Source organism: Podarcis filfolensis, assembly GCF_964270895.1.
Source record: "Podarcis filfolensis genome assembly, chromosome: 1".
Classification (NCBI taxonomy): Eukaryota; Metazoa; Chordata; class Lepidosauria; order Squamata; family Lacertidae; genus Podarcis; species Podarcis filfolensis.
Genome location: NC_139604.1, coordinates 70,016,513 through 70,029,893, shown reverse-complemented (window position 1 = coordinate 70,029,893; position 13,381 = coordinate 70,016,513). Strand labels below are relative to the sequence as shown.

The following is a 13,381-nucleotide window of genomic DNA, read 5'->3' as shown; positions in this document are numbered from 1 at the left end:
TCCTTATCAAGTCTTAGGGAGGGTGTGAAGACACACCTTTTTAAATCGGGCCTAGGGCTTTCTGTGATTTTCAGACCAACTTCATAGGTGAAGCGCGTTCAAGTTATCAGCATTCCTCACCACTGATGCCACTTGATTTTCTGTAACAATAAAACAATGTATAATGAGGGAGCTCACATAATAAGGGAACCTGTTTTACAAAAATGTGTTATTTCATCATGCCTACATTGATAGTGCTGATTTGCTGTGTTGTGTTATGGTTGAAATTGTGAGCCACCTTGAAAGGACATTGAAAGCAGCATAAATATTACATAAATATAAATAAATATATATTTTAAATAAAATATAATAATGAATTCACCACTATATTTACAGTACCCTCAATGGCTCCCCCACCCAGATCTTTTTCTCAAGTTTTACAATTATTTTGGATTTGCTATTGGACAAATCTTACCTGGTTCAAGTTCTAGTGGAAACTGCTCTCTTGTCAGGCAACTACAGAAAAATAATGCTACTAGGGGCGGTATTGGTTTGTTTTGCTTTCATTCTTGTTTCTATTATGTATTTTATGTTTTCGTCTCATATTTTTAGGCTGTGAACCTGAGATCTTTGGATGAAGAGCAGTATACAAATTTAATGAATAATGATAATAAGAACAGATCCAAATGCACCACATGAAAAAGACCTGTTTCAAAAATTAATTTATAATACAGTTAGTTCCATGAGGGAGGAAAGGAATTTCAGGTACCAGGCTATAACATCCTAATCATATGAAGCCTCCTTTGTAGAAAACCTCTTGGTATTTTTCTTCAGGGAATGTAACCACCACATAAAACAAATTTCTCCTCATTTCGTGATAAGAAACTACCATCACCACATGGATCACTAAAACATAACAAAAATGACGTAAGTATACCAGTGTCGGGAGGGGAAGCCAAGGGAAGAAGGAAGACTGTGGTGTCTGATACAAATTGAAAGAAGGGGAGGGGGGAATCCAGCAGCCGGAGGAAGGAGGCCTCAAAAGTTTCTGCCAACAGCAGCTGAGATGCTTCATCAGAAGCCTATTTTTCCAGACATTATGTTTCATTTGGCTTCAAGGGTCACATGACAGCTGCAAACTAACGCCTTAAGGTCTGTTTCTCCCTCTCTGTGACACTGACAGGCTGTGAGAGACTCCAACACCACAGAAAGAATTTTTCCCCCTTGTTTCCATTACATCATCCAACCAGTACTGGGGGGGGGGGAGAGGGAGGGGGTACACAGCTGGTGGCAGCTGCAATACCATCTGCTTTCCACTTACAGTGCATGCTAGTTTGCTCTGCAGATTCCTACTGATCCTTTCTGGGGAAGAGCCTGCGTTTCAAGACAAAACACCCCATTGTGCGAAACATATTTGCAATTGTGGAGGAATAAGTTGCTCTCTAATGCTCACAGAAAGATTCATCAGGTAAGGATTCCGCATCGCTTGGAAAGCCCAGCTGCACAAAAGACAGAAATCGCTAAACACTCAGTGATTAGGGGAGAATAAAGAGCACAGCAACAACCTGCCATCTGCTTTCCACAATGCGAGAAGCCAGAACGGGGAGGGGGGGAACAGGACTCTGCAGTCAGCAATATTTTCTGAAAGGGAAGGGACTGAAGGAAAGGGAAAAGAAGCTTAAGTCTCCAAAGTCAAGAGATTAGCTGGAGCAACTCGGAAAGAACAAAAAGTAAAAACAACTTATCCCCTAGCTGGGATAAACATCAAATATATGTACGAAATACTGTCAGCACAACTGATAATCTATGGCAGCCCAACTTGGAAGAAAAGACTCTATGGTACCTTAACTGAAACGATGGTGGAAGTTAGTGAACTTACAATAAACTGTATACAATAAAAGTGCTTTATCTACCCTTGAGCTCTTACAAATACATTGCCAAATACAAGTTCAAGTTGGATTACATTTTTAATGTGATGTATATATTTTCAATACAAACAAGGACACCACTTTATGAATTAATATTTCATGTTTCTTTTAAACACACAAAACTATCTGAAAGTATTTAAAGCTTTTGATGAAACCTTCAAGATTAATATCAAGAAGCAATTTATCAGTTCTAAAAATCCTGTAATAGACACTTCCATAGAATTCTCAGCTCCATTAGGAAAAAGGAGAAAAAGCAAAATGATGCACGCAAGTTTGATCTAATGCACATTATGTGATATTTATAGTTTCTTTACAGCTCTGAATGGGCTTAGATTTCGCCACGCTTTTACAACAGATCAAACTACCACAACAGGAGTTTCTTCTCCTTTTTAAAATTATTGGCCAGTGCGGTCATTCTCCCTTCTGTTACGTCCTGATATAAAGCAGCAACGAAATGCCTCTAATTTCATTAGCTCGCCCAATAATGATGGCTAGCACTTGCTTATTTCTTAAGAAGGTGGCCCTTTAATCTGTACACATGAACAACTTTACATAATATTTATTGAATTGTTTTCAAAATGGCTGGATCTGTATGACTTACCATACATTTTGCCTTCATCAGACAATATGATTTTCCTCCTCCCACAAGGGGGATATATAGCTAGTGCCTCCTGAAAGCTCTGCTCAATATCTGGGCTCCAGACACCTTCTGCATCATTGTCAATTGGTTTATCTGCAGAATCACTCATTCTTTCAATGTCCTCGGCAGGGCTCTCGCTGCCGCTCCAGCTGCTGGGCTCAATGGTGATGGCTGGGTTCTCCAAGCCTTAGCCTGGAAGCTTTAAGAGAATAAATCTAAAAAGGGGAAAACAGCAAAGACAAGAGTTTTAGGTTAATTTTCCTTGACTAGTTTTAGTAACCAGTACAACAGAACCACAAAATGTTATTACAGAATTTAAAGACCGAGAACTAATGGAAAATAAGCTCCAAGTTCTATTACTCTGTGGAACCAGACTGAAATTGGCCAGTTTACCTTTGCCTGTATCTAACAAATAAATGGGTTAGAATATTTCATGGTGTATCTAATCTCACAGCAAGTGTAATATATTTATTACAAGACTGGAAGTTTGGAACAAATATGTTGGTTCCACTGACTTCATCCGAACAATAACTATAAGGGTTTCTAGAAGCTAAAGACTACATCTAAGGAAACTGTTCTATTTAAAAATGGCCATTATGCTATTTTAATTCACCTCAGGAGTTCTGGCACAGATGGAAAATCAGCACACTTCCCTTACTTGACCTATATGAATGGCACAGTTCGTGCCCGAAGAAGAAAAGGTGGCCAAGAGTTTAAAAATAAATGACACCTAAAGGAAAGGGTAACCGGGCCAGATTTTACACCTGTTTCAGAAAAGTGTTGGATATAGAACAAAGTTTTTTGGGGGTTTTTAAAATCTCACTTCCAGATGTGGAATCAAGGTAATAAGAAATAATCTAATATGACAGCACCTGCTAACTCCATTCCACTCACAGATAACATCAATGTTTCTCTTATATTTGTGGGAGATGTACTGCTGATAAGAAGGTGTGCTCTAGGCAAAAGACTGTGGTATCAGGCTGAGTTTTTCACAGTGGTAAGCCCACTAAGGATGGTGAAGAAAGCATCAGGAATTAATTTGCCTCAACCTGTCGAAGCATAGCTGAATATCATTAAGGACAAAATGTACACTAGTGGACAAAGACTGGGTTAAAAGAAAAACCAACCTCCCAAAAACATTTGCTTCAATGTAAGCTTCCTTTAAAAAAAATTAATCCAGATGTCAGTACTAAGAGGTTTCTTCTTTTTTCAAAATAATAGGTAAATTAAGGGAAAATATGAGAGAATGAAAGTTCTGATTAAAGAAACTAATTTCTTTTAGAATCTTTGCATTCTATGAACTCGAGACTCATCAGGCATAAGGACCGTAAGCAAAAATCAGATATTGAAATATTTGTTTCCAGGATTGTACTTTCTCAAATGGATATTATACAAAGGAGGTGAGAACTTACTATATTAGTATGGAACAAGCTGTTAGGGTTCTTTGAGCCACTGCATCTACACAAGACACAGGGATCACACGTACAAACACCCCTGCACAGATGAACTGTATACTTCTGGGCCACCACATGGAAATCCATTCTCATGAACTTTTAACAAATTCCACACAGAAATTCCACTTGTCTGTGAATACTGACTGAATACTGTTTAAAATCGTTTTCAGCTGTTTTTAATTTCTGTATGGGTTTTGTTGTTTGTTTGTTTGTTTGTTTGTTTGTTTTTATTGAAGGAATTCTGAGGCCTAAGCCTTGTACTGTGCTAGCTTGAGTATGAAGAAACTCTTTGGGAAAGCAAAATTTTGAAATTATGTTACTTTTGCTACACATACTGGCAAACTTTCTAGGTTCAAATTTTTTTATGGAAAAAAGGGTATCTAAAATATTTACTTTTACTTGACCATCCCAATACAAATTCCAAGCGCACACACAGGGATATTGATATACAGAATACTGACGTGTGTACACACACAGGCATGCATGTGTATGTGCTGCACTCAAGTAAACTTGAGCAAACACCACACTCAAACATACATCTAGCTGAATGGCTTCACTGGTTATGGACAAGATCTGCTTTGAACTGGTAGCAGACTGCTGAAAGTTTTAAAAACTGATATAAATCTGTCAAATATCTCACTGTTCAAAATCAACATTTCCAGGGCAGCTAACATCTCCAGTCTCTGCCTTGTACTGCCTTGGCCTTTTCTGCAGGAACAAGAGGTTGCAAGCAGAGACATGCCTACTTTAGAGCACCCCTTTCTTTACAGAGAATATGGTGCTCTCACTTCCACCTGCCACCATAGTAACTGTTGACTACAGTGGCTGTTATTTGTTGACAACGATCAGTGATTGAGCAATTCCCAATTTTTTGCAAGGTCTTTGCATTTTTTACAATCCTCCCTTCAACAAGAACAGGAGATGACTTTGCCATCTGCATCATCTTTGTTTTGTCTTCAGTACATTTGGGGAAATGAAAATCATTTTAATAATCTGGATTAATTCTTTGAAAATCCAATAAAGTAAGGCACAGCTTCCAAAAGCCACAATGTTGCTTATATTTCTCAGCTTCTTTAGGTTCTTTCCCTACAGATCACTGTCAAATTTGGGGAATCATTCACAATAAGACTCATTCGTGAAGGAAAAGAATTTTTTTGTTAAAAATAATAATCCTCAAGTACAAATATATTAGAATTTGTATGTGAGTTGGGTCATCAAAAATACATGGTGTGTCTAATTGTAAATATTGCTTATTTAACCTTTTTTAAAATAAATGCAGAGATGTAAGTCAAGCAATTTACACCTGGTTGCTTTATGTTCTCAGATTTCTCAGTGGAGAAAGCATTTGGTTCAGTTGATATACAGCTTCAATATACACAAATCAACATGTTTTATTGTCTGACCTTATCACTAAACGATGCATTCAATATCCAACACACAAGCCTATTTCTACAAATGCACTCTCATTAATAATACTCTGCACACATGCAAAACCTGTTTGCAAATAACCACGGCAAACAAGAATGGCCAGCCTTTTAACAAATTCAGAAAATCAGTATGTAATTATCCAACTGAGCCCAATTAGTGATATAAAATTATTTAGCATCTGTATCTGAGAAAGAAAATACAAGAATGCATTATAAAAAGGAAGCGCTGAATCTTTTATTTAAAAAACCAATTTAGTATATATGGAGCAATTTATCATTTACATTTCAAGTCTGTGATTTTGTTAAGATTCCTCAGGCAGTTCAACCCACTGACTTTTGAAATATGCAAGGTAGCAAACCCAGGTCAGGAAGATCCCAATGGATGGAGCCTAGTACAGCAGATGCAATTTTCCTCCCTGTCAACTGGATAAAGAAAGTCAGGTTGTGAGCAAGTGATTCTACAACAACAGAATCACCCTAGTATATGGTTTTAGCATGAAAGAAATCTCAATAAATACAGGTAGCTTGTGGTTGCCTTTTGAGAACTTGCAATTGCAGTAGTTGCACTACGTACTGTATCTGTTTAAAAAGGGTGCCTAGTAAAAACATAGTTTTGTTCCAAAAAAAAAGCAAAAACAAAAAAACTCCACACCATTTACTTCCTTTTTGCAGAGTTAGAAAAGGAGAAGTAAAAAATAATGAATCTAATTAACTGAGAAGATTTCCTCTTTCTGCCTTAATCCCTACTCCTTGCTGAAAGAATGATGCCGCTGGAAAAACCACAAATCTAAGCAATGGAGTAGTGTAGTGATAAAGAGCATGAGCAAATTTGTATACCCTTAGTTCAAATTTCACTCGAGTCCCCCAGGTGTAATTTGGGCAGTCTGCCTCTGGATACTGGTGGCTGGAGCACAAGAGTGCTATCAAGTTCATACCCTACTTGTAGACATCTATCTGGCCACTGTGAGAACAGAATGCAGGATTAGACAGACCTTTGATCTGATCCAGCAGAGCTACTCTTGCATTGTATTCTTAGCATTCCCCAGTGCTAAAGTGAAGTCTTGTTCCCACAGTTTAGCTGACCGCTTCCAAGTCTGATCCTAGCCAACTCTATTAAATCATGTCCAATACCAACACTGCACTCTCTTTGGCAATTTCTTCTTTAGCAAAGTTAAGGCGTGAAAATAAAGGATCCAACAATAAATTCTACTCGGTAATTTCCTTTTATAGTGTTCTCAACCATCTTCCCATAGTCTTTCGCTTGAGTGCATGTCCACCCTGTCCAAAAAAATAAGAAGTCTCCTTTACTACTCATAGACTCATAGAACTGTAGAGTTGGAAGGGACCACAAGGGTCATTCTAGCCTAACGCCCTGCCAGGGGTGCCATCTATCCCTTAGGACTGTGGGTGCCCGCCAACGCAATTCGGATGTGTGACATCACACGCACACGCCTGTTGAGGTGGCCGGCGGCTGCTCCTCTTCCTCCTCCTGTTCATAGCCAGCAAGGCACTGTTTTCTGGGGGAGTTGGAGGCGGAGGCAGAGTCTGTCTGCCTCCATTTCTGAGCTCCTCCCTGAGGAAAAGCGTGCCTCGCTGGCTAGCTGCTTCTCTCTCAGGGCCAGCGCTGCTGCTACCTGCTGGCTTTTCTCACTGACTTTGTGGGTGCCCCACAATTATATTATTGTGGGTGCTGGAGTTGGCTCCTATGCCCCCTGCAATGCAGGAATCTTTTGCCCAATGTGGGGCTTGAACCCACAAGTCCAGAGATTCAGAGCCTCATGCTCTACCGATTGTGCTAACACAATCTGATCTTATTTTTTAAAGCCATAACTTTTATAATTGCATATGATTTCACACAATTACTTTTTAATTCATCACCTTATTCATTAAAATAATCTGAAACAGCAAGGACCATGATTACCAGAAGTAAATGTGGCTTAATGTCAGGTTATTAATTAAAATAATATGAAATTAAAAAGAGCTCTGATTTCTAGATGTTGCCCTGGCATTTGAACTAGTGCCACTGCAAAGTTTGGTTTCCATATTAGCCTGTACTAGACAACAGTGTTCTTGCTAACCTGTTTCTTACAGACACACTCAGCCTCCCCACCACGGTGCTATTAAGGATACAACCTAAGGCCTCAGGTTTTTAGTCCTGTTTGCCTAATTCCAGCATATCTGGCTCACTGCCCACTTACTTGCTTTTAAATGGGGGGAGGGGAGCTAGTTCTGCATTTAAGACATATTTTCTACTTGACTGTAAAAACTCGGGCAAATTGCAAGTCACGACACAAGCAAAAGTACAGCAGAACTCTTCTGCTGGAATAGTTGTGTGCTAAGTTTTGGAAAGAAATAAGTCTTTCAAAAAGTATCCCATCACATGATCATTTCATGTGCAGCATAATTACCTAGTTCATGAGAAACAGTTTTAGAGCTGTGCTAAATTTTCACATTCATCTACACGGCAAAAAATGGGGCTCTCAATGAGTGTGAAAAGTCCTTTGAAGAAAACTCTCAGTAGACTTGTGCTTTTCTGTGCCTTTTTGTGTAGCTTTGACTTACTGCTGCATTACAGCACAATTGTAACCACATCTACTCAGAAGTAAGTCCAATTGAATTCAGTGGGGCCCATTCCCAGGTAAGTGGAGTTGGGATTTCAGCCCAAATTCGATTTTGGGGCTTCTTTCTTTGCTATGTAATACCAGCCAACAGGGATCATGCAGTGAATGTGATGATACCTCAATGCCATGTAGACACCTAGATTTGGCAACATGACTACATAAGTGAGGACAAAGTCCTCAAATTGCCCAGAGTCTGAAAGGGAAGGAGGGAATACACAGTGACTGTCAAAGCCATCAGGCCAGCGTGCCTTTCTGGGCGGGCAAACCAAGAGTGTTTTTCAAAGGGGGCTAATGAAAAGTGCCCTTCTGTTGTTGTTCAGTGCTAAAACTTGATATACTGGTTTGTTTGCTTTTTAAAAAAGACAACTACAGACTACAAAAGCACAGTGAAGTGACTGTGTAGTTTTCGAAGGTCCTTGCTCAAATAAGACTTGCAGCCCTTGCATTAACTCTCTCCTCCAATATTGCAATTAGAGGTGGCCTACATCTATACTATATGACCAAACTGCGGGAGGCAGTGGAAGACAGCAGTGCCTTGTGTGCTCTGGTCCATGGGGTCACGAAGAGTCGGACATGACTAAATGACTAAACAACAACAACAACAACAACATCTATACTAGGGACACGGGTGGCGCTGTGGTCTAAACCACAGAGCCTAGGGCTTGCCGATCAGAAGGTTGGCGGTTCGAATCCCCTTGACGGGGTAAGCTCCCATTGTTCGGTCCCAGCTCCTGCCCACCTAGCAGTTCGAAAGCACGTCAAAGTGCAAGTAGATAAATAGGTACCACTCCGGCGGGAAGGTAAACGGCGTTTCCGTGTGCTGCTCTGGTTCACCAGAAGTGGCATAGTCATGCTGGGCACATGATCCAGAAGCTGTCTGCGGACAAACGTCGGCTCCCTCAGCCAATAAAGCGAGATGAGCACCGCAACCCCAGAGTCGGTCACGACTGGACCTAATGGTCAGGGATCCCTTTACCTTTACCTTTACATCTATACTAGAAAACTTTAATGTGAGTTTTTCAAACCAATGTCTTTGGCTGGCACCCCATTCCTAACCTCCACATTTCAAGTGTAGTTCATATGAAATATTTTAATTAAGAAATAAATATGGCCAACGGAACACTGACCAAGTCAGTAAAAGAATGCCAAAATTCATTAGGAAGGCAGCTTTGGAAGGGTAATATTGAAACATACAGGGGTTCTGGAAAACATAGTCACCAAGCTAAGGTAACACAGTGCTGTGGCATATCCTTCATTCATTCTCCGCTTATCTAAGTAAAAGGAAGTTACAGGTCTGCAATGGGCCCTTATAACTGGAACACATTGGGTGGGATTTAACAGGAAAAGCTAATCTACTGTTGCAGGCAGTACCTGAATCTCAGCTGCAGGGAACTGCAAGTGGGGAGAGTGCTCCTGCGCTCAGGCCCAGCTTCCAGACTTCCCACAGGCATCTAGCTGGCCACAGTAAGAACCAGACGCTGGACCAGATGGGCCTGATCCCACAGATCTCTTATTGTGTTTTTAGATGCAGAAATTTCCTCTATAGAAATGCTTAACCATATAGGGACAGAGTCCATTCTTCACAATTTTGCGCGTCTGAAATTGCAGCCATGAAACACCTGATTGTGGGTGGACCACTGTGTCCACATTCTATGCATGTTTACTAGAAAGTCAGCCCGAGTAAACCATCAGTGCCATTCACGTGTGCAAGTGTATGCATGTATACACACCAGCCCCCTACAACTGTCACCTTAACATTTGGCGTGATGCACCATAAAGCAATTTTTCATCCTCCAGCGCTGCTCTTTCCCCACTCCCATTTTCCATCATGGACCTATGTGCAGCTGCACATGTCCAAAAGCTGGGCAGAGATTCAACTGGTGTTGCTGTTCCCAAAACATTCCCTTGCTGATTGCTATATGTTGCTTTCCCAAACATGTGCTCCGTTCTACATAGAGCCCTACCCTCCTACCTTGTGACTCCCCAAACCAGCTATATCAAGCCCTTTGCACTTGGAAATAGCATTCTCTTTTTGGGCACCTTTTACTGTCTTTTCTTCAGATTCTTCACAGGTACTAATGCAGCAGCTTGTGCTTCTGCCTGCCTTGGAAAAATGAATGGCAAAAGCCTGCCCATTTTCATTCATGCCCATTGTACTTCTGCAATACAGTGAGGAGCACAAATAGTAAGCACGCACTGCCCATAAGGATCTTATCCAGCGTAGCTTCCTCATGTTGTATTGTTATGTGCCCAAGTGGCGATATGCCCAAGGTGGGCCTGACATGACCAGAAGTCTTTGCTAAATTTGTGCATGGGTTCACCAAGGCCGAGCCTGGGAATCTATTTTCAATCTTAGCATTCAGCTCCAGAATATATGATCTAAGAATGTATTAAAGTACCCTGAGCAGGTGCATTTCTTCTGCCAGCAAAGGATTGGGACAAGGGATTTTAGATCTGAGGGTACTGTCTCCAAACAGAGTCGAGCCTTGGCATGCTTCTCTCTTTTTCTAGAAACAGAACCCTGCCATGAGAAAGTTTTGCCCTGTGAAACAGACTAGGGAGATGGAATACAGTGGTACCTCGGGTTACAGACGCTTCAGGTTACAGACTCCGCTAACCCAGAAATAGTACCTCGGGTTAAGAACTTTGCTTCAGGGTGAGAACAGAAATCGTGCAGCGGCAGCACAGCAGCAGTGGGAGGCCCCTTAACCTGGTACCTCAGGTTAAGAACAGTTTCAGGTTAAGAACGGACCTCCAGAATAAATTAAGTTCTTAACCTGAGGTACCACTGTAGTTCCTGAGGGCCACAAGAAACTTTTTGCATGAAACAAAAGGCTGCTTTTTGAGCAGGCAAGACCATAAGTAGACAGCCAGCGATAACACTCTAGCAAACAAAGGTACCACTTTCCCGGCACCTGGATAAGGCAAAGCACTTCGGGACAACATCCTAGATTCTGGTATAATGTAGGAAAGGCAAAGGGCAAAGTGAAGATAGGGCTTCATGTGGCAACCCCAACTGTGGTTTGCCTATGAAAGTTCAAGCTGTGATTTAGGTTCCAAATGATGGTGACCGCAAACTAGTTTGGCATGATGTCTGAACTGACCCTGAACCAAGGCACTCTGAGCTACATCTCCCTAGCAAAACAGGCAAACCAGACTGTGCTGGCAGCAGCTGTCTACAAATCCCACTCTACGTTTTGCACATGGGTGGGAAAAGCCTTCCGGCAGCAGGTGCAAAGAGGTGCGAGAGCCCAGCCTTGCACTTGATAGCTATATAAGCCTTCTGGCAGCCTGCCAACCATGTGGGTCAGCCATCCTTTGAACCTGCCAGCTGTATTCAATATTTCAAAAACAGGTTGCTACAACAGCCCTTTGGCTAGTTATTTATTTCCACAACAATGGATAACCAAGGCAGACCTCTAGACACCCTCATTAAAAAGTGCAGTTGGAGAAAAAAAGAATAGGCTCAACCCACATCCTCAAAAATCCTTTATAAGGATGGCAAAGAGGTGAGTTTTTCAACATGCGCAGAAGGTCAAATTTCCCCCTCCCAGAAAACTAGAGAGAAATACCGTCTCACAGGAAACACCTTGCTCACACACAGCCCACTCCTGGATGTGTAGCTTGGGTAACATTGCTGGAAATCGATTTGCCATTTCATTCTTTCTCACTCTTTTTCTCTCAACCTTTGTTTCCCTTGTAGGAAGACGCACAGATTGTTAGGAGAAGAGATAAAGTTACTTTCCACCAGCAGGCAGAAAAGTAGGATGCTGGCATCCTGCAGAGGTTAGGGATATCATCTTCATAGCTGGGTCTGTGTATTTATTATCTATGTGTTTATTATTTAATCAGCTACTTCCATCACTTATTTATATTGCCCCTCATGTTTCTTCCCCTCCCCCCGCCTTTACAAGAATGTGCTCCCATATCTACAGAACATCATGGAACCCATTTTCAGACATACTTCCATAGCGATAACAATGACAGGACACTGTAGATTCTGGCAACCCTACATGAAAATGTCCTCAGACTGTTAGCTCCTACAACTTGAATCACAGAATCAAAGAACTGTAGAGTTGGAAGGGACCACGGTGATCATCTAGTCTGACCCCCCTGCAGTGCAGGAATCTTTCACTCAACATGGGGCTCAAACCCACAACCCCGAGATTAAGAGTTTCATGCTCTACCAACTAAGCTATCCCTCAGGTTCCATTTGTTGTTGTACTGCTTTAAAAATATTTTAGCTGTTTTAGCAGCATGCTTATAACCTGCCTTGAGACATATATCAAAGCTGTTTCATAAATTAATTCAATTACGAATTATAAACACAGATCTACACAAACCCCTGCCTTGCAGAGACATCTTAAAAACCCGGCATTGTGGTGATCTTTAATTGCTATCCATTTTAAAACACATCCTACTCTATGACCAACAATGACATTTACCAAAACCAATATCATAGGTTATGTATTCAGCCTACATTTCCCTTGCAGTTATCGCTTGTCAGTGAAGCACCCTCTGTCACCAGTTCAGATTTATGTGGGCAGCCTTGTTTCATCTCCTCATCGCTTATGTAGTTTAGTCCTGTTTTTAAGGTATCAGTTTACTATAAAAATAACTCTGCTGGCATTCACCAGGATTGTGAAACCTTGGAGACTGAGATAGAGGAGACAACACAAAGCATACAAAATATGGTTGCAACAGAAAACAGCCAATAGGTGCCCAAAACAAATTTCTGCTAATAATAATTTTGTTTTTTATTTCCTTTTATTTATGTCATCCTATTCTAAATATTCTGGGTTGCAATGTAATGTATGCCATTCATTCTTATGAGAATCTTGAATTACATCCAACTGAGCCCTGAATTTTATGGAAGCTTCTTCCCCACAGAGCTTCTCCTCATGGCTGTGCCATGAACGTGAATCCTGCAAGCAACTGCACAGGTGATTCTCATTCTGCCCCTTTGGTTGCTGTATTCAGGCATATACTACAGGCACACAATGTGTGATAGCACTAGAGAAAGTGGCATCTGTTTGTGTGACTGAATGAGAATTATAGAAGAAAAGAGCCTTGAGTGAATTCACAATGACGGCCATCAATAACTGCCGAATGATCACTCTGATGGAGGAATATGCACAACCATTTAAGTGGGCCAGCTTCCAGGCATCCAAGTGCCTTGGAGTTGCATGTGAAATTATCACCTGTTCTTGGGCAGTAGATATTGCCCAATACACCTGCATTGGCTAGAGCAGTCATAGCTAACCATTTGTGGCTTGAGGGCCACGTTGATGATTAGCCACCTCTCCAAGGGTCACATGCCAGCACAAGACCA

General features: G+C 41.2%; 1 protein-coding gene across 38 annotated transcripts in view; it reads right to left on the bottom strand.

Annotated features, from left to right (window-relative positions):
* Nucleotides 1-13,381, bottom strand: part of TEAD1 (TEA domain transcription factor 1) — a 173,117-nt gene that overhangs the window by 103,417 nt on the left and 56,319 nt on the right. For all 38 annotated transcript variants that reach the window (XM_083599399.1, XM_083599400.1, XM_083599364.1 and 35 more), the window contains one exon: nt 2,509-2,762. In XM_083599399.1, coding sequence (XP_083455525.1) covers nt 2,509-2,656 — 148 coding nt within the window. In that variant the 5' untranslated portion in view covers nt 2,657-2,762. The remainder of the gene's footprint in view (nt 1-2,508; nt 2,763-13,381) is intronic.